General features: G+C 41.5%; 1 protein-coding gene and 1 long non-coding RNA gene across 3 annotated transcripts in view; one reads left to right on the top strand and one right to left on the bottom strand.

The window, feature by feature from the left end:
- The window catches only part of tenm1 (teneurin transmembrane protein 1), a 167,856-nt gene that overhangs the window by 28,084 nt on the left and 114,017 nt on the right, over positions 1-25,755 (bottom strand). Inside the window, exons 19-22 of one of the 2 annotated variants that reach the window (XM_071506672.1) lie at positions 20,905-21,048; positions 20,068-20,320; positions 19,283-19,303; positions 14,348-14,580 (exon numbers count right to left, since the gene is read on the bottom strand). In XM_071506672.1, the coding sequence (XP_071362773.1) occupies positions 14,348-14,580; positions 19,283-19,303; positions 20,068-20,320; positions 20,905-21,048 (651 nt within the window). The remainder of the gene's footprint in view (positions 1-14,347; positions 14,581-19,282; positions 19,304-20,067; positions 20,321-20,904; positions 21,049-25,755) is intronic. The other variant, XM_071506674.1, reaches the window with a different exon arrangement.
- Positions 11,503-16,427, top strand: LOC139637795 (uncharacterized). Its single transcript, XR_011694680.1, has 3 exons — positions 11,503-13,029; positions 14,398-14,555; positions 16,174-16,427. It is a non-coding gene; the product is annotated as an uncharacterized lncRNA (long non-coding RNA).

The following is a 25,755-nucleotide window of genomic DNA, read 5'->3' as shown; positions in this document are numbered from 1 at the left end:
ACCACACACCACACACCACAACTAGATTCACAAATGTCCTCAAAGCGAGCAACCCTGGATCAACCCTGAGAGTCATAAATCGTGCAGGTGGAGAGGAGAGGTGGGCAGGGGGAGGGCCAGGGTCAGTGTGTTTCCTCCAGAGGCCAGAAGGTGAACTGCAGAGCTCTCCCTCCTGGCCCCTTCATCATCCCTCTGACACAGACAGATTACACCACCCGCACAGCCTCACCCCCCTGCCTCACCAACACCTTTGCTCCCCTCCTCTACCTTACCTCCGCTCTCCATCCTTCCTAACTTGATCTTCTACTGCTCTCTTTTGCCCACTCTTCCCCTCTACTTGTTTTTTTTTCTTGTCGTCCTTTGCTTTCTTTTTGTTGCTGCACTACCTTCTCTTGCAAGTGCTAATCAAATCAGTGGCCTTTGACCCTTCAGTAATGTCTGGGCTCCGTCTCCTTCTGTTCAGCCCATTTTTTATTCGTTCTCGTGTTCCTCTCGGCCTTGCCATTTCTCCTCCTGTCACCTGGTATTATGCAGGAGGGACGTCTCAACCCACAGTGAAGTCTGAGCCTACTTAGGTCTGAAATTCAGCGCGTTCTCCCTGTTGTAGCACCATCCTCGGATCCTTTCTCCTTTCCTTTCACTTTCCCATCCATTCCTCCTCCTAGCACCCTAAACTTGTCCCTGATCTTAGAGCTCATAAATCCTGCACAAGGACATATCGAGGCAGCCAGGACTCACTCTCAATACTGATTTCTGTCCTCCTCCACTCTGTCCCTGGATATTTGTCTTTCGTCTCCTCTGCTTCACTTCTGTTGACTTCCATCCTAAATTCCTTTTATTCTTTCTTTCTTTCTTTGCATGTCTTATGTTCCACACAAGCAGCTTCGAAATAGCTGCCAATCTATCATCAACAATAAATACAGGACTCGACTGACTTACTTATCCTCACACAGGCGTAACAATGTAGAACAATTGCTATTATTCTTGGGCATTGGCAAAACAATTCACAACAGTTTATGTGTTGTTTAAGAGTATTTCGCCTTGTTTATTGAAAAGGCGGTAAATTAGTCCGCATTCTCTGTGTCAGCGGCTGGATTTCCTGCAGCGCTGTGTGCTGGTTTAACAGTTGCATGCTACAGCCCCTCCATATAGCCGATGGATACTCACAAGATATCAAAAGATTTACAGTTTCTCCCTGGGTGGACTTGGCGCTGTGATAGTCATGTTTAGAAGTTGGCAGACCTACCAGTAGAAAAATTATTTCAATAAATCTTAACTCCAGAGGGAGATGGACATTTGGCTAAAGTTGGGACTGGATTTTTATCATCAAAGAAAAGTGAATTAGACTGAGTTACACTGACCTTGGAAAAACAAGGGAGGGGAGAGGAGAGGACTGAAGGAGAGGATGATACAGTGATGCTATTCGCATTCAGCTCAGATTTAGGGACAAACGCAGCCAAAGAGAAAAAGACAGACAGTGCCAAAAGAGGTGGGAAAGAGGAGAGAGGTGCTGATGAGACAAAGGGACATGATGAAGCATTGCTTCAATTAACCATTACAGGCCAATCACTCTCAATCAAAGAATCTCTTTGTTCTCTGTCCTTGTCAAAAGAATATCAGTTATAACGGCCCCCTGTGGCATCACAACACAATCCAATCTGATTAATGCCTTGGAGAGGGGTCTTACAGAGCATCAGTGTTGATTACAGCTATTTGAAGAGAAGGAGCCACCAGGGATTTTCCAAGCAGAGAGCAAGGGAGAGGTGAGGAAAGGTGTAGGGTGAGAAATTAGATGAAGTTAGAAAGACTAAACTTAAGATAGGTTGTGGATTATATGTCTTATTTAGCCATAACAGCAGACAGCCCTGTTGGGATGCAGTAACATCAGGATGTGGTGCATGTGCGTAGTGCATACTGACTGCTAACACCTGAGCCCTCAAGAATGCAGGAAGTCAGCCTTCTGGTGTTGTTCAAGTTTCTCTTCTACAGTTCTTTCACCTTTTGAATGTTGACAGCAAAGTTACTGAGAGAGCCGCCTGTATGGATAATAACAAGAAGAGGTGTAAAATTGTACAGAAAACAAACACATGGTTGCCTGTCAGCCGGTGGAACGACCACATCAGTGCAAAATGAGCACACGTTCTGCACGGGACAGGATCTGCGTACGGAGGAGCAGGCATAACATGTGCACTTATGGGAGTTCCATTTATACCTGAAAACTTTTACACCCACACAACCGCAGCATGTGCACACAGGGGTGAATCGGGCACACACACACACACACACACACACACACACACGTGCACACACAGAGATTGCCAGCAGCCTGAGGAAGAAGTCATTCAATCTGCCCTCCCATATCCCCAGGCTCAGTGGGTGTTAATGATATGGACTGACATATTATTACAGCATCTAAATGATGCTAGCTGTAGCTGATTATGGCCTATGGCGTTTCTGTACAGAGTAACTGTGTGTGACTGACAAGCGAATGTAGACAAATAGACAGCTTCACCTGCACAACTGGCCCCTGTGAGGGACCCGGGCCATAAATAAAGTCAGCCACATTAGCTGGGCAAAGCCTGGAGGGTTCACAAACTGCTACAGTCCAACTGTAAGTGAAACTGAACAACACACACTGTTTCAAAGAGTCTGTAGCTGGCTGTGTGGTTTACTGTTCCCTTTCATCATTTCTCCTTGAGAACGCACAATGCTTGTTTGTATGTGAACGTGTGAATACATGTGAACGTGTGCGCATGTTGACGGGTGCAAGCCCGCGTGCGAGCATGTGTGCATGCATGCGTGCGGTGAAGTAGCTAGGCGAAAAGATAAGGCATGGCAGTTAATCACATTGTGCACATATGCAAATATAGAGAGGATAAATCAGAGCGTCTGCAGATGAGAAATTCACACTCCCACCCACCCACACCCACACACACGCATGCACACACCAACTTTTGTGAAGACACTGAGGGGGGAAATTAAACCTGTTCACTCAATCTCAGCACTGTGAAACGGCACTATGCACCAAACTGATACTCTGTGTGTGTGTGTGTGTGTGTGTGAGACTGAGAGTATGAGTATGTGAGCTTTTGAAAGCGTTCCCTCCATATATTCTACATCACATACTGCTTCGTGATCTATGACACACACATCGAGGGACTGCACTACTGTAGTGGTAGTAGTACACGTCTTTTTCCAGTGGCTCTTATTTTCCCCAATCAAACACTTATCATCAATCAATACGAGATAGCACCACAAAAGAGGACGGGCGTGTATTTCTGGTAGATCTTTGGTAAGCAGAAATAATTCATGCTTCTTGTAATTAATTATTCATTAAAGCCCCACAGAACAGACAGTGGCTTAGTAATTAAGTCTGAATCAGACACTGTGGCTCATCTAATTATCAAGCACTATAAGTTTGTTAACATATTAACCCGTATTAATTAATTATTGATAGCTGCCTGCTTTTTTTTTTTGTTTTTTTTGAGCTGGTAGTTCCCGACAACACATGTATGGTGAGGCGAGACATTGTGAGCATGCAGAAAACTGGAGGGACATTTTGCAGTAGTGAATGCTAATTTCTGTGCAAATAATTTTTTTTTTTTTTTTTTTTGTGAAAATGTGCGACTTGGCAGTAATTGCCTTGTTTGATAGCAAAAGAGAGATCCAAAGCAATCACACAGGCAGCAGACAAACTCAATTATAAAAGCAATTGAAATGCTTTGGACTAGAAAACTCCATGAAAGGCTGAGGGGGTTTGGATCAGTGCAAAGCGTCTGCAGATTATGTTGCACTGTTTAGAACGTCAAACAAACACAAGGAGGTCTATCAATAGAGGCTCTTTTTACCAAACACGCCATCACAACAACAAGTCAGGAAGGCTGTGCAGTGGCAGAAAGAGGAAACGGGATCAGATGGGAGGAAACAAATGTTTTAACGACTGAAAAAGTGGAAAAGAGGCAATAAACTACTAAGGATTGCAAATCTGTATGTGCAGTTTCCACCCAAACAAAGTTTCCCCACATACAAAGACATCACAGCAACTGAGCCAGCGGCATCTCCAGTACAGTCTGTATCACAGAAAGCTGCCTTTGCCTCCAAATTTTCCAAAAGAACAGTGTGAGTGCTTCTTTGGATGGAGCTCTGGCATGGCTTGCCTGAGAGCTGCAGGTGATAATGGTACCCAGGTGCAAACATTTACTGGCTCTGTTTTCCTATCCCCATAACAACAGCCGACCCCCTTCCCCTCCCACTCCCACCACCTCCCCACTCTCACGCAAGCAGGTTCAATTGGACTGCCAAGCCAAACTGTGCCTGCCACCATCACTCTTCTTCTTCATCTTTCTGTCAGTGTGTTTAAAGAATCAAGGTAGAAACGACCTGTATGGGCACAAGTTCACTATCTCTCCGCTCATCAGAACCTCATTCACTCCCCCTGACCGATACAAACGCTTCCATTTGTGTATGTGTGTGTGTATGTGTGTGTGTGTTGGGCATTCACCTCGAGTAAATGCAATTTATTCCTCCACAGTGGCATAGCTCCACTCCTCCTGTCACCTTGCCAGCCTCCCAGTGGAGGTTGACAGGCCAGCTGCCAGCAGCGGCCATCTCGACCAGTTAAAGGGACACGCGTGTCACATTTCCCATGATCACGCTGATGTTGACAGCCTGACATACTTTTAACAAGACACCCATAACTAACTCAATTCGCTGGGAGAAGAAGAGTAGGTCCAGGGACCCAGAGGCTGTCAATCAAAAACAAGCATGCACAAACACATGGACTCCCACAAACGTAGCACCTTTGATGCACAGGCTCAGCCTTTGGCCTTGAGCCTGCATCTCTTATTGACTCAGGACTTCATTACACACACAGCGAGCTTCAGTAATCTCTCTGAAGCTACCCTACACACTCCGACTACAAACAAGGTAGCTGTCAGTCCGTGTAGTGTTCTACCTAATACATTACTTGAATTGCGGGCATTTTACAGGTGGAGCCTTGTTTTAAGTCAGCATAAATTTGCCTCTACTAAGCCCACTGGCTATATTTTCTTTGGTCCTTAGGAAATCTTGGCAGTGGGCTGACTATTTCCTCCCAGAATATCTATGAGTCCTCCTCTGACCCATAGTGATTAGGACGCAGACTACCTACTTACTGAGATGGATAGTTTTTTCTACTCGAAGACTTAAGCAGCCACATAACATTGCACAGCAATGAGTGCAATACAATGACCCACTGTCATCAAACTCAAGTCATGTTTGAATATATCTTTATATTTATCTTTTTTTCTTTAGCCTGACATTTTTGGCTCAAAATTACTTTTCCATGAGTCTGATCAATGTAAAAAAAAAAATCATTTCTCAGCCACTAGGACAAAAATAAATAAATAAATAAGCAGTTTTTCTACATTTCTTAACCGTGGAACAGGTACAAATATTGCAATGTCTGAATTTCAGACCAGCACCTCAGCACCAAAGTACCTGTTTTTGGTTGTAAATTTCCACCGGCCCTTCCAGTGTCACCATCAGGCCAAAACTGAGATCATATTTTGGGCTATAGTTTATATAACTCATGTCTATAGGTCAAGACAGGACCCGGTGAACATAGTTTGATCAGTTTTTAGTAAAATCAGCAACTATTTTGAGTTTTGTTTAAATCATTTTTGGTGTTTGACAGCTGAGTCCTCATTCTGTCTGGAAGGAGCTGTCTCATCACATTCCAGACTGTCTTTACCGAAAAAAAACATTTGTTCAAATGCGTAAGTGACCTATGTCTACATTTCCTGACAAGCAGAGTCTTACAGCAGTGACATAATGATTACACAGAAGCAGTGCGACCTTGTCACATTGCAGAAAAACCTCTTACAGGGCTTTCACACCGAAAGCATAGGTTGGACGCTGCACAGAGCAACATTATTTCCATTGCTGCTCACCGCCCACATTATTTTCCACCAGGTTTTGCCATTAACTAAACTGAACTTTGAACCCAAATATACATAAATTATGACGGCAACAGTTTCACAATAGAGAAAATGAATTCAAAAGAGTTATGTAACTCTATTCTTCCATACAGCTGATACTAGAGTAAAAATATTTCAAGCACGGCAGAAAATGTCAAATGTCTCAAGCAGGTTAGAAAATTCATGTTTACATTCCACTGCGGTCTGTAGCGTCCGAGGATTATGTGCTGCTTTACAATTCATGCACTCCCTTGTGTGAACTATTAGCTCACGCACACCTGTTGGCAAAACTATTTTGTGTTTTGTTGGCGTGAACTTGTTGCTTTATTCAACAGTTGCCACACTGTTTGGCCTTGAGGTTGACTTCACATAGATGAAAGAGCAAATTCTGGCTTATCAGTATGAAGATGGTAACACATCTCACAAATTTCACAATGTTTAGTGATGATATCTGAATTCCATCTTAAAAAGGGAAAGGTAACATAATTAACATTTGGGTCAGTCTAATTTTTCCTACTCTATAGCCTAGACATTCAGACACCTACATACAGTTTGACTTATGGTGTTATACAGCACTGTACCGTGCACGTCACATGTTCAAGACCAAAGGTTAGCGGGGATTATCAGTGAAAACATGAAATCTGAAGTGAGGGGGCATACGTTATTTACCAAAACTGACATTCTCATGTGTCACATGCAGTACATTTGATTAGGCTTATCACTGCTTCATAGCAGTGAGTGAATCATTTTAAGACTCCTGCAGCTCTGTCAGGGACACACACGTATTGCAGACTGTTTGGCTGTCACAAAGTCAGCAGTAAATACAGTATACAAGCAGGACATGGGCCATATCTCTGCAATTCTTGCTCCAATTATGTAAAAATTGCTCAGCTGCTGGACGAGCCGTCCATGTACCTGTGTGATGCGTGGTCTGCTTGATGCTCTGTTGCTTGGCCCCTCCGGATTTGCCGCTGGCAGCTATATTATTGGCGTTAGTGTTTGGAGAAATGAGTCTCTGGCAGAACCTCATATTGTGGCTGCTCAGCCATGCACGTCTGTTGCACAACCCATTGTCGATCTTCTAATTATCATGGATGCTGCAGCAAGAAAACAAGCTGTGGTGGAAATAGCATGACCCAATGGCGTCTCTCTGTTTTGCATTATCATAGAGTATGCTGCTGTTTGCCTTGCTGTGTGATTAATTCATGTGTGTATCATTAATGCAGGAATGTCCAGGGGCAAAGACAAAAGCTCGGTCAATGTGGAATGAAACACAGGAGCAGGCTGTTAAAAATTGCGCACACATATGCACACGCTCACACATAAACCCAATCTTGGAGATAAAAACAGTGTGACTTATCTGATGCCCTTGTTTTGCGAAGTAGTGCTCTGTTTAAACCAACAGAAACAATGATAGTTGACCCTCTGAGAGGGAAAGCAGCCACAGGGCCAGTTTAATATGCAGATGAGGTGTGGGACTGCTGCTGCATGCTGCAGGATTTAGACTCAAAACACTGACTTCTCTCTCTCTCTCTCTCTCTCTCTCTCTCTCTCTCGCTCTCTTCATCCATTTCATTCACTCTCTTGTTCTCTCTTTCCCTCCATTCCCCATTCTTCTCTATTAATTTCATATTATTTTTGTTCTCTGTTGCACACAATTTCTCCCTCACTCTCCGTCTCTCTCGGTTCTGAGCCCCCTCTTTTTCTCTATCAATTTAATCCTCTCTCCCTCTCCCTCTCCCTTTCTCTATTTTGTGAGACACAACAATCACTCTGCCCTAAATGCTATGGGAGCCAGAGGTAGAATAACAATGGCATATTCATTCCAAAGTTATAACACAAAGCAGCTGGCATAGAGGCTACACAGCCCTAGGAGATCTTATAACTTCACTGCTGCAGCCAGCAAATACAGTTTGGGAAGTGGCAGATTCGGGAAATGTGAAAGGCAAGCTGCAGTGATTAAAGCTGTGCAGTTAAAGGACACTACTACTCGTATGGCTCGACTGCTGGAGTAGAAACAGGGGTCTGGTGTTTGCTGAGTTAATGGTTTCAGTAGAGGCTTGCTGACAACATCGAATGCTTGATTCAAACTGATGAAACAAACTGGGAAACGCTCCTTTGCACACTGCCAATGTTTTCAGCCATTTCTGTAAATGAGAGCGGCGCCCAGAGTGTGGAGATATTCCTTCACCTGAGCCGCTTACAAGTCAGCTGCCAGCCAAGACAGATACTGTACAACACAAAGCCTGGCTGGAGTTCAGTGGCTGAGCAGCGATGTGCCATGTGAAGCTATATTTACTCCTCGCTGTGTCTCTTCTTCTTTAAACTCCCTGGCTGTTCAACATGCTAATAACCGCAACCGGTCTTAAACCCCACTGCTTCATTCGGCACCCTGGCCCTGCTATCTTGACTCTGATGGCGTGCCTCGCAGCTCTGGGCCTGAGTGAGATGGGGACAAATGTGTTGTGTCTATCTTAGTGGGGAAGAGAGAGACAGAGAAAGAGACAGAAAGAAAGCAGAGGACAAGATAAAAGAAGAGCAGAGAGAGAGAGAGAGAGAGAGAGGCCGGTGGGGTAAGAGGGAGAAATGTGGTGGCAGCATGTCAGCTTCTGATAAGGGCATTAGTCTGCCCCCTGTGGGTCAGAGTGAGAGACTGACGCTGCAAGTACTCACACTACCATATGCACACACACACACACACACACACACACACACACACACACACACACACCTCTCTCTCTGGATGTCAGCTTTGCTGTCGGGGACTAGTCAACAAAAAATAGATAAGACCTGCACATGGCAAACAACGACAACTAAACTCTCAATCACCGGAGTCACTCTGAACTCCTCTGTCCAAACCGACACATGAAACACAGACACAGCTGTTTTTACGTTCACATATCTATTACTGACCAAACATGTTCAAAAAAAAAAAAGAAAAAACAAAAAGAAAGTACCCCTTCATGTTGTGAACAGAAGGAGTCCAGAGATGCGAGCCAAGGCTGCTGGGTCCTGTGGGACTGACGCCTCTTTCATGTCAGACATGGGATCCATCCTAAATGGAGCAAGGCCCTTTATTTACCACACTAATTGACTGCAGAAGCACATGTGGAGCCAACTCTAAACAATGCCCCAGATCTTGTATTCATAAGAGAGTGTTTGAAGGACACAAGATAATCCCGGCAGCTTACGCTATGGAGAGACTACAAACTTTGGCAATGGCAGTGTGCTCAATAGTGCTGCAGCATTGTTGGCTAAATTAAAATTATGGATTACTATTTAACAACTGTTTGCTGTGTTGTAACAATATTATGTGTCACAGCAGGCCCACTGCAGTTATGTCAACACTGGGGCACAAGGATGATTCATCAATGAGACAGGAGGAGGGATAGAAAAAGAGATGGAGGGAGTGGGGAAAATGAAGGAAGGCTCTAATTTGGTGCGAGGAGCTCACCAGAGGACACAAGACAAGATCAATGACCGAGAATCACAGAGCCTCAGCTTCAAAAAAAGAAACGGACAGATATTTCTCTGTGAAGTCTACCACTCATTACCATTGGAAAGAGGGTGCGAGGAGGAGTAGGAGGAAGAGTGTGGGCTGTGGCAGATGGATGACAGGGAACCAGGGGGCTCCAGGCACAAATCTCCAGAGCCTTTATAAGAGCTGGTTAGTCGGAGCACAATGGCCACAGAAGAGAGTCTGTGAAGTGCAGTGAGTCAAAGAGTATAAAATACCTGACCGTGAGAGAACAGGGAGAGTCGTGGGACAGAATATTCTATTACTGCATAAAGGCAGAGATACAGCATGTTCTGAGGCATCAGGGGCATGAACACTGAGAATAATAGTCTTCTGATCGCCCATCAAATTCTAATAGAAATCAGCTCCAATCTTGTTTTCCTCTTATCATCTTCTTTTTTTCTTATTCCCTTTTCTATCTGTATGAACTGAGGAAGTTCGGGGAAATAAATATCAAAGTTCTGCCTCCAAATGTGGAGCTGCTTTGTATTTAGAAGCATTGGCATTTGAAGAGTCTCCACTCCTGAACACTACATTTGTTTATTGTGCTCCATATCGACTGGCTGTCTGCCTCCAACGTCAGACTGCATTGCACACACAGGCTGAGTGTGACTGACAGGAGGGGCCATGTAGGACTGTGGGTGCAGCCTGAGTGACAGGCCTGTGGCTAAAACTCCTGTGCGACCTGGGGACCATGAGGTGGCCAGGCGTGTGGGTGTGATTGGTGAGAGTGGTAAACAGATTATTTCTTCTTCCTGGCAGTTTGTGTTTTTTGTACAAATACAGCCCCCACAAGCCCAGTCTAGTCATATTATGATATCAGCTATGTAGTGGCCTAATTCCAAAGACGCTGGGCATCGGAAGCAAAAAAAAAATTAAGCATAATAATAATCCCCCATTTCACCCTGTGGAAGACAAACCAATGCAGCATATGACACTCCATCGAGAGTGTGGTGGTGAGTTCAATGTCACTGAACAAAGCACAAAAAAATGCAGCATTGCCATTTGAAGGTTTTCATTCAAGTGTAGATATATCATGAGAGGGAGGGGCCCATACTGTCCTCCTCCCATCCATAAACAAATCCAGGTTCATGTTTGGCTGTGCACGGACACCTTGATGAAGTTGATGAATGATAGATAATGTTGTTCCCTCCTCCCTGACTCAGTTCGCCCCCTTGTCCTTTTCTCTCATTTATATTCACGGTCGTGACTGTCAGGCATGTATATACATTAGAATACAAACGAAAGGAAATATACCTATGAAAGGAGACTACACACAAATATAACACATTTGTCATATCCAGGAAACATATGTTATCACAGCATTAATGTAGGACAAGAATGAGATTCTTTTTTAACTTTAACTGAGGAGTTTAGCTTAGCTTAGCTTTTGTTAATGAGCGTCATCAAAAATGTGTCATTACAGTGAGATGCAAGTTTGAGTTTCAAGTTCATTTCCCATTTCAACAACTAAATAAAAACATATATATATTTATGTATAAACAATGTTCGTCATGTATATGTATATATACGTATGAAAAATAAATGCCGAAACATTGTTTATCTGTCAACACCACAGCCGTGTTGGTTTCCAGACTGTTGTGCTCTGTGTAGATACACTTGATGTCTACATTTCACTTCTACAGCCTTGTGCAATGAACAAAAAAAAGAAAAAAAACTTTCCAAACTCCAGCTTTCCCCTGGGTGACAATGCCTTATTAATGACAAAAGTCAGAAGACACTAGTACGACTTGTTCCAGCTAACAGGCAGGGCAGAGCAAAGGAAATAGAAATGTAGTACAGCAGCAGCAAAAGACACATTGCTGGAATCCACTCCTGTCAGCTAATAAGTAAGGGTAGAACGATTAACCAATTCAAATCGACACTCCAGGCTTAATGTCTGAAATATACGTGCGTTAATTCAAATAGCTTGAACTGAGCTAAAGCTAGGAGGGAATCAGAGCTGAATCTGCCGACTTCTCTGTATTAGAAAAGCTTAATATGACAGGCGTATTTTGGTTAAGTTTAGCGCCTACAAGTGCCATTTTCCTCCCATAAGCCAGGGGAAGCCATGCTTACCCTATTAGTCAGGCTATTATTGTCATTTTAATAAAAAGATCAAATAACTTGTCTTGTCATGACAATTACTGAATTTTTATCTTGTTCTCATGGCCAGCTATTCTCCATTCACCCAGTAGCTTCAAATTACTGAAACAGCCTCCCTTTGGTTGGCAAAGAGTGCAATTCATGGTCAGTGTGTGTGTGTGTGTGTGTATATATATATATATATATATATATATATATATATATATATATAGATGAACACTGTTGCCTCACAGAAAGAAGGTTCTGTGTTTAAACCAGCGGGCCCTGTCAGGCCTTTCTATGTGGAGTTTGCATGTTCTCCTCACACCTGAGTGGGTTTTCTCAAGGTACTCCGGCTTCCACCCACAATCCAAAGGTATGCAGGTTCACTGGCAACCCTCAATTAGACTCCTAACTGGTTCCAAAATATGTCATGATATTTTGCCCATTTTAGCGTCCTTACATTGGCTACCTGTGTCATTTAGGATTGATTTCAAAATACTTTTAAACACTCTGGGCAAAGCTCTGTTATCTGTCCCAAAGACTCGGCTGAAAACCAAAGGTGACTGTGCATCTGCTATTAGAGCCCCCAGACTGAGTCAGCGCACCAGTTTAAAACACCACTCAAAACATGCTTGTTTAAAGCAGCTAATTTAATTCTTGATTTTAATGCCTTTATTTTACTATTGGTTTTATTTTATTTTGTCTGTTCAATTAGTTTTATTGTTTTAACATACATATTTGTACTATAATTCTCCTTGTTTTACTTGGCTTGCCAATTGACACTTTTTTGTCTTTTGTTGCTTTTTTTAGTTCTTATGTATGTACAGCCCTTTGTAACTTTTATAAAAGTGCTATTTAAATAAAGATATCATTATCATCGTTATCATTATTATCATATGTGTGTGTCTGCCTGGTAAGCTCGCTAATATGAACGCAGCACCTCTGTGTGCATGGTATGTAAGTACAGTGTTGTGGCACCATGTAGCTGTGAACGATCAGGAGATGAAAGCAAACACAATTCATTCATGCTATAGTGGTCTCAGACTTTTCCGACCTTACTGTACTTTTACCTTTTAATTCTTGTAGTTCAGGCTTTGAGGACGAGTCTCTACAACCCAGAACAGACTGTTCCATTTCCAGAGCTTTAATTATAGTGAGTTGTTGTGACGACAAAGCTAGTTTTTCCACAGTAAACATTCTGACTTGTTATAGCAAGAGAAGCACAGGTGCAACTAAAAGCATTTATAATGGCCTTATTCCATTGATGTGTAAGCCTTGACAATGAGCCAGCCTGCACAACACCGGGGAACACCTGAATGGACTGTAGCCATGATTATCGGTTTTATTAGCCACACTTGTGCTTTTCCTGCTGTGACATGGCAGAATACCAGCTGTGTGAAAGCTCTAGCAGTGGTTTGGCAGACAAGGCAGGCAGTTTTCTGGTGGTAACGATTACTTATTTTTGAGGTAAGTCACATGAAGAAATTTAAGTAACTACCTTTAAGTAACTTTGACCAACAATGATAATTACTGAAGAGTGGAAAAACTAATGCTGCCTGGTTAAATAAATTTCAATTTAAAAAACGCTGTCAGGGTCGAGCAACAGAAATGGGCACAACCAGCGTGAATCCATCAATCCATCATGTTCGGTGACAGCTGCACAAGCTGCTGGTGGGAATGTGATTGGGTGTTTTTGTGGCTGTGCACAGTAGGATCTTTGAACCTATTAAGCACTATTTTAATGCATATCTAAATATTTAAGAGCTTACAGAGAAAATGCAGTGTTATGAATTAAATGATCTTTTAGTCAAAACATAACAGAAATCAGTCATAACATTAATTCTTATGTAGTGTTTACACTGCAGAAAAAAAAAAATCTTATTTAAACATTTTTACATGAATAATTAATAATAAAGAAAGTCACCACTGTAATTTATAGAGCAAATCTAATCATCAGTGGATTTGAACCATAATTGTCTTTTGTCTGACAAAACAGAACATTAGTTCACTATTCTTTCTATTCAATAATCAATAATTTACACATAATTCAGCTTGTGGGGAGTCAGTCTGGAATGTCAGAATATTTCTGAACAAGACAAGAATGGAGTAGGTTTCTGACTATAAAAACAGAAACGTCCCACAGGAAGGACCCGTCGCAGGAGGAATTTATGTACACTAATATATTTTCTATGATTATACAGTTTGTAACGCAGCATTGTGACCAACTTGGGTTGGTGGATGACAAACTGTGTAAAATGTGAGTACAGTAGTGTCATATGAAAAGAATCCTATCACCCTCCCACACAGATTACCATTTTCCAAAAACTATACTTCAAGGAGAACGATGTTCAAAGCACACAGATAGAGCACGGAGACAGCTCCAGGGTTATCAAAGTGACTTCTTATGTGATCACGATAGTAGTTACTGTGTGTCTCATGAGGATTTCAATACAGATACTCACAGTATTGCATTCAATGTTGTGAAATACATGCAAATCAGAATTTTTTCTATTTTGTCATGAAATCAAGAAAACACTAAATTATTGATAATGACAACGTAATGAGATGCTTCAAAACAAAAATTCTGACCTTCAGAAAACTTGTCAAAGCCTAGTCCTCCAGCTAGGTGTACCAACTATTACTGGATGCTGATCGGTGAGTGCAGATCACATATATTTTAGTCTGAAGGGATCATAAACATAGTTCATGCTCACGGCAGGACTGTGTAGTAACCGTGAACTTATTGAGGAAGTGAGTTCCTCGGGTGTAGTGTCTGTTTTCCTACCTCGAGGGTTATTGAGTGCAGCTTCAGTGGCCTTCCTGCCCTCTCCACAGTGGCTCTGGTCAAAAGGTAGACACTGCTCCCCTGTTCCGGCCACCACCTCCAGATTACGTGACGGGTCTTTTGGCTGTCCGAGGTTCCTCACCCGGTACACTCTGCGACTGCTGGTGTCCGACACGTATAGAACCTCACCCATTGGGTCCATTGCCAGGTAGTACTTATGAGCAGGGCTGGTGCTAGTAGGAGAAGGTGGAAAAGGTTAATTAAGGTCAATTAAGAAAGCAGAATAAGTTTAGTATGATTGTCTTTTTCTGTTTTTCTTTTAACCCAGAGTAACACAAACTGATGCTTCTTTATGCCATTATAGTGTATGATACAGTTTGAATTTATATTGACAGTAAGAGAGGCCTATTTTAGGAAATTCTAATATTACTTAGTATTCACAGCTACACAACACCATCAGTTGTAGTCAAGGCATTAAGCCGCAATCAGGTCATCCCAGTGAATAGCTTTAGTGTGAGAAACTCCAGCAGCCTGTGCTGGAACAACAAGATTAATCTCTTCTAATTTAAATAGTACAGATGGCCACAGCCACGACAGCTGAATAATAGTTCTAAGTGATTATCTCATTCTTAGGATTTTGTATCAGTAAGTTTGTTAAGAATTTCTTTTTTTTTTAAATAAGCTTATGAATTCAAAGTATTAAACCAGTGGCTCACATGTTCCTTGTATGTCCCTGCTAATGCTAATAATCCCCTGCACTGAAGCCAACCTGAGCTAATCTCCACATACTTTTTTAAAATACTACATTCGAACCGCATGAAAAAAAATAAGAACAAGACATTTTCACATTCTCTGTCAGTAGAAGAAAAAGGTAGGATTTCCACCAAAACTACTGTAAATCATCCTTTAAACAAGGAGAACTAAAGCTGTTCAAGAGTTAAATAGTGGCCCTGGATCCAGAGGTCTGATAAGGGTCTCTTTAATGTGCTCCACCTTTCCTACATTACTCTTTTATATGTGTAGAATAGACTGTACGCTGCAGAAACCTGATAGTCCCTATGTCAAGGTGAACATTATGTAATTCCTTCTTTAGTGGTAGATCTAGTCACAACAAAACAAAATGTGGACATTTTCTTTTTTAAAACTGAATTTCAGTTACTCTGCAAAATAGCAATGACAGAACTACAGCGAAGGAACACTCAGATTATAATGCTCACTCATTTTCGCTCTTTTTGATGAGGAAATAAAGGCGAGCTGATATCAGTTCTTCTCTCTTTGGGGTCAAATGTATTCCCCTGTATAAGGCTCACTTCTAGTATTGTTACAGAAAGGTATTAGGAGGTGTACAAGTGCTCACAATGAAGTCATGAGCCCAGATTATAATGTGCTAAGCATATGTTCATCAGTATCAAAGTATCCACATGTCAGGCAGTATGTACTGCATGTTTTTAGTTTTTTTATTTTTTGTGTTGAATTTAATATGCCATAAATATAAAATGTCATCTTCGATTGTTAATGCTTTAAACTGAGAGCAACAGGAAAACAGGGGAGGCAATAACAGGGAGTAGGGATAACACGCAACAAAGGTCCAAGACCAAAATGAAACCCAGAACATTCATATGGCTAAATTTGGCCTAAGACAAATGAGCTATGTGGGCACGTAATTGTTTATTGTTCTAGTTGTTATTGTTAGTTTATGGGAGGTATAGTGGACATAAGACTGGAAGTTAGTTCACCATAAGGCTCATTAAATACAGTACAAGGAGAGTATATGTGAAATCAGACACTCTTCATACTGTTTTAATGAAACCATCTTTTGTCCTCAGTGTAACCCCTGGATTATACCTGAGCCAGCTGTGACGTGGCTGCCGGAGCTGATCGCAGCCACTCTAGACAATACTTCCACCATATGTGCCGGAGCATGTTTCAGAAGTATCCCAGAAGCAGCTCTCTGTTCTGCTCCACTAAAGTTACACACACGCCCACTCTATTTTTGCCACATCCAGCTGCGTAGAGCAGGAAGTCAGACACAGTAACAGCACAGAGCATTTAGAGCATCAATTTTCAAAATAAAACACCCTTTGCAGATTCCGAATCGTATATAACATTACTACTATCAACATCATAAGTGGTGGCACCAGGCCAGAAGTCAACCAGAAGTCAAGCACAAATATCAGGGCAAAATGACCTGCACCTTGGGTAGAGGGGGTGCCAACACTGTGTTCATATAATTGTACAGAGACGACTTGACTTGCTTCTATACACTATAGCTTTTTTTGTCCGACTATTGAGTTGTATTGTTGAGACTTGAATGCAGTGACTGACAAAAAAGGAGAGAGTTAATTCAAATGTTGCACTCTGAACATTGTAGCTACCTGATACATTAAGGTGATTACTCTGTGTCAGCTGGGTCTGGTCAAAGGCTTCCTGCAGTCAAACCCAAAGACACCCCTGTAATAGTGGTTTTTCTTTTCCCTAGCCATTCAATGAAAAGTGTCTTTGGAGAGAAATTACCATGTCAAGAAAAATATTTTCTTTGTCACGCTTGTCAGTAGCATGTACACTTTTTTACAGCCATAAAATCCCTTTTGTTGTTTCTTAACATTTTCTCACTAACAGGTTCCTATAACGGTTTGTTTGCTTTGGACAGCAGTTGAACACTGTGAGACCATGCTATCCTGACTCTCTGAAGAAAAAACCTCCTTCTGGGATCAGCCGGAAACTTCTCACAGGCCAGAAAAAAAAAAACAAAACACTGCAATATAGGCGAGAGTGCTGTCAGTCATCTAGTCCATTAAGTGCATAACTGTTTACAGAACTCTGCACTGAACTGCACATAAATAATTCAAGCTTGATCCTGAGAGAGTTATTCACCGACTTCCAAAGTGTGCCACTTCTCTGCGCAGTATATCATATTTGTTGGGCCTTTTGAAGCAACCGCTAGCGTCGCATGGTGCATATGACTGATTACAAATTACTTCACCTGTCTTTTCCTCAATTAGATGCTCACATCTCGGAATACATTTATCCAGTGGACAGGTAATGAACAACAATAACAACCACAACACAAACGATCCCACCCTAGCCTCCCTTGTTCCCTCCTCACATAATAACAAAAAACGATGATCAGAGTTGATAGACACAGTGATCTGGCTGTTCCTTACTGTCTCTCTGAGTTGAGCGTCTGGGCTCTCAGATAATATTGTAGAGGACTTCCCTCCCTATTTGCTTTACTCTTTGCTCAAACTCTTGAAGGGAAAGAACAGACAATGGTTTTACAGTGAGTACATACCATATTGTCTCCCCTCAGAGAGCACCTTGTTTTGAAGCCCTGTTGGCTGATAGGCACTTTGCTGGGATGACTGTGAAGCGAAAAGCTTTGAAAGCTGAATATGGATGAATAATTAATGTATTTGACTTGGGAGAACAATAGTATAGAATAAAAGAGAAACAGTAAAAAGCTGCTGTGGAGAAAAAGGAGGAAGCAGGAAGTAAAGGAGAAACCTCCAGGGTGAGGTGAGGGTACCCAGAGTGCCTTCAGAAGAATCCAGTAGCTACAGGCTAAGACCAGTGGTTCTCCACCTTTTTTTTTCTCTGATGTACATTTTCTCCACCAGTGTTACGGTTAGGCTACAACACCCCTCCACTGACACCACTCACCATGTTACAAATTTGAACTGATTTTAAACTGGATGTTATTTAACTATTAATAATGTTAAAGTGGCTATAACAGTGGATGTTATGTTACTGGGCCTACTTGACTGTGTATCCATTGATTTTAGCTAATTTTAGCTATTTATTCATACCTTTAGCTAACTATATTATCTGGTTAACCATTATTTTTGACTATCAAGTAATTACTCATTACCTTTAACTAATTAGTTTAACAATTTATTTGTTACTTGCTATCTGGTTTAATTATTTATCCAGTTTACACCATTTCAGCTTTTTTTTCCATTACTTTTATCTACTTCTATTCATCCAGCTATCTAATTATTTGAGCTACTCCACGCCCTACTATTTACCCCCTGGCAAGGCAAGAAGAACCCCCCTGCGTACAAATACCCTTGGTTTGGAATCACTGGGTTAGTCTTTCCAGTAGGTATTTACTGTGGTTTGTGCATCATAGGCACATTTGCATTTTCACACTTGCAGACATTTGTACACACCCACCTATACAGTATAAGTATAAACACCAAGCCCAGTTATCCTTTTTGCATGGTTGAAAACTCTGGCATGCTGGAGATATGGCATCTTGAAAACCCTTTCCCTTTTCAAATCGGATAAGCTCTCTCTGTCTCCCTCTTACAAACACCCACAAGCGCACACACACACACACACACACACGCGCACACACACACACACAATCAGCTCGATATAACCCCTGATAGAGGTGCACACGCAGACAGGCACACAAACATCTACACACAAACACACACACACACACACACACACACAAACCCTTTAACATCTGTCTAATCTTCTGTCGAACATGGTGTATGGAGCACACACCAACATCACAATGTCGAGGCTACACCAGGTCCAGCTCAGGGAGTGAATGAACCGCTGCATCCTCCAAACAGAGTTCTGCTAATCCTCTAAAACAGGAAATGCTTGACGTTTTGGCTGATTTACAATTTACAAATTTAATATCACCCAGTGAAATTTAAAATGAGGATTTGGTAGATCTGACTGCAACCTGAGTATATGAAGATTTTGGGTGTTTTGTCCGTGTGTGTCTGTGTGTGTGTGTTTATGTGTGTTTGTTGGATGTGGGGAAGTCAGGTCAATCCAATTTGCAGCAAACAAACCAAGATTAAGTGCTGTGAGACATTTTGCAACATGTCCTGTCTTTTCTCTTGACATGTCCTTTGTGCGTATGTGTGTATTTCTCTTTTGTCAAGATATATAAAAGTGTTAATCACCAGTTCTCACCTGTGTCTGGTGTCCCGGTTCCTGATAATATAGGAGCGTTCAAAAAGAAGAAAAGAGAAAGTAAAAAACAATCATTTATGATGCTAAAAAGAGTCACTTAGAATTTCATAGGCTGCAATGAAGTCAATTTTCTCATCATAAAGATAAATTAGGGCTGATTTAGACGACTGTATTGTTTAACATTAAAAATCAACCTAAACAGGAAGGTTCTTGGCATTTCCTCCTGGAGGGCAGGGAAGTATCAAATACAGACAGAATGAAACCACCGTCTGAACCAGGAATATTAGTCAGAGCTGATAATAATAGAGAATGAGAGAGTAAAGTTACATAAGAAGAACACATTACAGGACAAATGACTGTGCAATCCCATTGAGATTCTGCGCTTGAGAAAGTACAGAAATAGAGAATGTAGTGCCTGCAGCTCAGTCGGAGATATCATCGTCATAATCCACGGAAAAAAATATCTTTGTTTCACAGCAAAGACTTTGAGCTTCTCTCACATCCTAAAGAGGTAGATTAGAGCCTGTGATGCCTGAACCTCACATACTCTGCTTCTGCATCTAGGTAAACTTCAGAGTATATTCCTTTGAGATCAAAAAGATCACATCTGCAGATGCCAACCTGAGCTAATGCCATACTAACCCATATCAGCAACACTCATTTTCTTTTAATTGTGCTCATGTCAATGCAATGCTCAAAATCCCACTGCTTCCCACTGTGGGAGATCCCGACCAAGATTAGGCTAGTCTTATCACATGCATGCTCAACAAGATCATGAGTCTCACTTGAGTTCAAGTATGGTTCTGGTGTATCCATCTGGATGGACCCTGCGGATGAAGTTGAAGTCCCCCACGTAGAGAGAGCCATCAGGGCCGCTGGCCAGTGCCACAGGGGCAAACAGCATCATGTCCCGGGCTGCACCACTGCAGCTTGGACCACAGGGGACACTCCGGTAGAAACCATTCCCCATGACAGTGCTGATGACCGGAGGCTGCTGGGAGAGGAAGACGTTTTCCCCATTTCCCTTGTGAAGGATTCCTTAGGAGAGAGGAATGCAATAAATACCTTAAAGGCCTTTATTACTACACGTGATGGACTCCCACATGAACACACAATTTCCTGCCAAAGTTAGAACACGTTTGATCATTTCACATGACAGATTTTCAGTAGTTTTTGTTTACTCTGAGCTCCTCTCATTGTCTTTAATCAGGATTTAGCAATATTTGAAACTAAATGTGAAGGCAGCTGCTGGGATGTTTGGTTATTGTCAATCAAAAAGAATAACTAAGAAAGTTATTTTTCCCCCATAATACTTTGATTGTTGTCTATTTATTAAGGAATCTTTAATGTTATAGACACTATAGTACTCAAGATTACAAATATATTTTTTCAGAGGCTTTAATGCAGTTGGTATTTATTGAGCAAGTTTGACTGCTTCTTGAAAAAAATGAACAAAAATTAAATTCAGCTCCAGCAGGTTGAATTGAATTAATTTCAATTTATGCATATTAAACTAAGGGAAAGTGTGGCAGCTAGGCTCTATGCGCTAAAGCAAAACAAAATACACACAAAAAAAATACACAAGCATATTTTGTGCTTATGAGACTTGTGTTTACGCTCACCGCTGCGTATGTTGAGGGTGTGGTGTTTGTCCAGAGACCAGCCACCCAGGTTTGAAGGGACCAGTTCAAATCCTTGCATCAGCGCAGTCCTCCTCTCCCACTGGATGACACCAGGACATGACTCGTACTCGTAGCCGACTGATACTGAAACGCAAATACACACAAGAGGGCTTGATGTTATGCACAGTAATAGCTATGTGCCGTGCACCTGCTGTGTAACACTATAGTATGTGCAGCAAAATAACTGTGTGTGGTGGTATTTGTACAGACCTTGACAGCCAGACTTTACACACAAGCACACACACACACACACACACACACACACACACACACTCCCCATCGCTCTCTAAACTACATTGTATTGAGTGGTGAAACAGATGAAAGGCCTGTAGCGAGCCCTCATCAGTGTGTGTTTGAGAGAGATCAGTGAGAAGTGGAGGCGTAATCAGGAGGAGCCCGTCTTCATGAAGGAGCCCTAGAATTAGCTGCTTGGCCTCTTAGTTGTAATGATACGCTGTGCAGCATCCCACTACAACTAACAACTATCAACAGCTTTTTTTGGCTTGGCAGGATTAAATATGTTTCGAGAGTAATTTACCACTTCAGACTTGGAATATGTTTAAAGGCAGAAGGTGTCAAAGCCGTAGGGGCTCTCAAAAACATGTAAACACAAAAACACACTTACATACACATCATTCCGCAACACACAATCACTCATAAATGTACACAGAAATGCATGCACAAAGTCATCAGTCTTTTTCAGAGGTGAAAAATAACTGAGTGCATTTTCTCAAGTACTGTACTGAAGTGCATTGTGAAAGGGTAGAGCATTAGAGTATTTTCAATCCATGCTGTTTACAGTTTTTACACCACTACATTCATTTTACAACTGTAGTTATTAGATACATATTGTTCTTCACATATGATACTCTATGATGCGATACTATAGATGCGACAATCCAAGCCCAGCAGACGTAGTAGTTAAAATGAGTTCTGCTTAAACTCAGCCACAACACTAAAATGCTGAAAAAACAATACGATATTAAACTCTTAAAATATAATAAATAATGTTTTCATATTTTGTTGATAGTAATTTTTATACTTTTTCTGAAGGCAGAACTGCAATTAAATGCCTTCACACTGTGGTATTGCTGCATCAACATAACACTTGCATAACATCACCTTATGAAATTGTTATGGCAAAGTAATTATCAGTTACACTTACACACCCTGCAGACACTGAGCAATATTATAATTCATGTGGAGTTGTGTTTCTGGACAACTGATGAATTGAAGTAAGATTTTCATTTTGCTTTTGGCTAACAAATATCTTTCTCTTTAGCAGCTAAATGCTACATTCACAAGCTAGATACTAACTTTTGCCATTCGGTGCTGGGAGGCAGTGTGAAGTGGCTTTATCAGAGCTTTTTCACTGAGAACACCTGCCTACGGTTTTTGGAAAAAACTCTGATGGGAGTTTGTGAGCTGGAAAACCAAAACGATGAGCTGAGCTGAAAGATGCTAAAATATGAAGCTTGGAAGAACTGCAGAGTTGGGTGATTATTCTCTGTGGGCCCATAACAACATGTGACCCCTTTCAAATCACTTCAGTTGTTTAATCATTTGTTTGTATGCAAATATTGACCAGTGCAGCTTTATGTAAAACATTTATTCATATCATGTGCACATTTTTAGATGTCAGTGAGAGCCTAGTGGGCAATGCTTTTATCAGAAGTTACTTTTCACCAAAGCCGAGTTAACCTAAAATAAGTTGTTACATCTTTCTTTAAGTAACCAAGTGATGCTTTAAATATTCTGCCCACTTTTGGTTTGAAGTTAAATGTATGAAACACAGGAACCCTCTTTAACATACTGTATAATCAAAGCAGTAGGAGTTCAACACTGTTAACTTTTCACACTCACATCCTCACAACTGAAGATAATGATGTACTGTACAGTAAACAGAGCTTGACAACTTCAACACAAAAGCTGTACAGAAGGATAGTTGTCGCTGTCAGTCACTGTTGGCACTGATCTCTCTGACTTGCTTCATTGTAAACCAGCTTGCCTGTGAATTGATGGGCACTCAAGGGGAACTTGGGGAGCACAGTCAGCATAAAGAACAGCGGAGATGGTGGAATACGTTAAGTAAAGGCCCTCACATTATGCACAAATTTGCGAGATTCCCTTTTACATGGAGAGAAACTGTCAGCAGCAGCACACGGCCGACTTAAAACTCCAACTCAATGCGTACAATCGATAAAGTGATTGGGGAGGAGAAATAATGGGTAATTTGGGACACTGGGGATTCTGAAAGAGAAAAAGAAACATTATAGTGGACAAAAGTTCTTCTCTTAAGTTCATTCAAAAGGCTCATTTATTTCAATTTTATGTGTCTTCAGCGTTAATAGGCTTGTGATCGTTTTTGAAGGACAGAAACAGAACTCTGAGCCACTGAGTTAGAATTTATATTGAAGTAATGCTTGAATAGACAGATTTTATACTAAAAAAGACTTTCCTAAAATAAAGCACATCTTTATATGTAACATATTCGTTTCTGACCCTTAAATTCACATTGTAACCCCCTTGAAGAGCCTGTTTCATGACCTGGAAACCAATCTGTCCTCATGAAAATGCATCAAAAGTTGCCATTAATAAATTGCCGTCAACAGGGACAGGGACACTCGTTTTTTTTTTTCCTTCTAAATTCTACAATAATACTGACTTCATTTGAGAAACAAGGCTTTGCCAGGACAAAAGGGGCAAAGCAATCTCAAAGGGAAAGTGTCAGTGGTTTGAGAACTGCTTCACAACCTAATATTACTGTAGCCGTATTACAAGACACGACACACACACACACGCCCAACAACACATACACTCTCTCACAAACAATACGCATGCACAACACAGTACATAAATGCACACTCAATATCTCACAGGTGAAAGCTTTCATTCCCCTCTGCTGAAGCCTCAGGCAATGTGCTCACCCCAGCAAACAGAGCATGATCTCCCTCTCTCTGGCTGTGTGCGAACACATGGAGCGTGTGCGTGTGTGTGTGTGTGTGTGTACGCAGACACACCTTGGTGTATGTGTGTGTGTGTCTGTGTACGTCTGTGTCATTGTGCCAACAAAGCACCAAGAACTATAGAGAGGGAAGGATCAGGGGAAAACATGGGTAGAGAAGAGAGAACAAGGGAGGGCAGAGGAAAACAGGAGAGAGGTAACAGGAGAGATCAGAGAGAATGAGGGAAATAACAAGCAGGAAAGAGAAGAAAAGAGAGTTCAAGAGAGGACAGAAACACAGGAAACACTATGAGGAGAGAGGAAGGCAGCAGATGAGGGGAGGGGGTAAGAAGGGCAGGGAGGGAGGTGGCTTAGCAAAGCGGGGTAAATAAGAAAACAGGATCATTTGAGTTGAGAAAAGGTGAGAGAGTTGGAGCAGATGAAATGCAGCTCCAGCAGATAAGGAGAGGAGGGGATGGATCAGGAGAAGGCCTAGGAATGGAGAGATCCAATCTGTGTTCAAGACCATACACTTGAGTGGACAAAGCTTCTGGTATGCCTGCGATATCTCAGTGCTTATGGAAAGCTCTCGCTTGCAGCTCCAGTGTTTGTCTACCACCTTCCACAAAGAAAAGTGGTGAACACAGATAGTGGAAACATAATCCCTCTCTACCAATAGAAAGTTCAAAGGTTTAAGCCTTTATGGCATCTTTAAATTGGCTGTTTTTTTTGCTATAATGAACTAAAACTGCAATAACAGCAGCAGTTATACATCCAGTATATCTTTTTTGTACAGGTGAGAGAGGTCCCTGGAGAGAAATAGACAACGGGCCTCATCCGTGAAAACTTTCCATGCATGGATTTGTGTTAAGCATGTGCACACACCTGACTCCATAGAGCCAGTTCTGTCAAAACTATCTGGAAGTTCGACAGTATCTCTCTGTCACTGCAAACACTATCTTTACTGCCAGTTACTCCGCAGTATATTTGTAGAGCCATCCATCCCGCCTTTCCTTCTCCTCTTCTCTACTGTCAGTCCTGACGGTCCTGGGGAGGTCGCACAGAATCTAAACAGTTCGCAGTTCTCCTGCTAACTCCACCCACTTCCCACTGTGTTTATTACACGTTTTCAATTTCCTAACCAATGATATTTTATGGTGAACACTTTGTTTCAATCTTGTAAAACTGCGGTTGTCAAACCAGTTATTTAATAAAATAAAGACAGAAACAGCTCCAATCTTCACTTTCTCAGTGGGACACTGATTACCTGCTGAATGGTCATTCGACTTCCAATCAGGCTTTTGTGCACAGCAATCGCTTAACCCTAGAACACTAACGTCGGGTGATTTTCACCCACACGATTCTTGTCATGTGATTTTCATTGTGTTGCTGCTGTCTGAGTTGCATGGGTCCTTGGGTAGCTTCAGGCTGCTCATTGATGTCATTAATGGTATGTTTGTTTCCCTCCTCCCATCTATGGTTTTTTCAAGAGGCATGCCTTCAGGTGATTTTCACCCGACGTTAGTGATGGTGTTACTAATTTTAACGTTAGTGTTCTAGGGTTAAAGACCTAAGAGTTACTTGGGATAACAATAAAATTTCAGTTCTAGTTTGTATTTGTGTTAATGTACAGTGTTACCCTTTGACTATTAAGTAGGCTTGTATTCTGTTTTTGTACACTTTTGCACAGTTATGGTCCAGCACTCGTATTTGAGTCACAGCCAAAAAATAAAACAAGAACACACAATAAACAAAGATAAAGATGAATTTGACTGATAACCCAATATTATTATTATTATTATTATTATTATTATTATTATTATACCACCATTATTATCATTATTATG

This window comes from Trachinotus anak, unplaced genomic scaffold, assembly GCF_046630095.1.
Source record: "Trachinotus anak isolate AG129_WGS33_773 ecotype Australia unplaced genomic scaffold, CSIRO_AGI_Tana_v1 ptg000021l, whole genome shotgun sequence".
Lineage (NCBI taxonomy): Eukaryota > Metazoa > Chordata > Actinopteri > Carangiformes > Carangidae > Trachinotus > Trachinotus anak.
The sequence above is the reverse complement of the archived record's forward strand: the minus strand, read 5'-3'. Positions and strand labels throughout refer to the sequence as shown.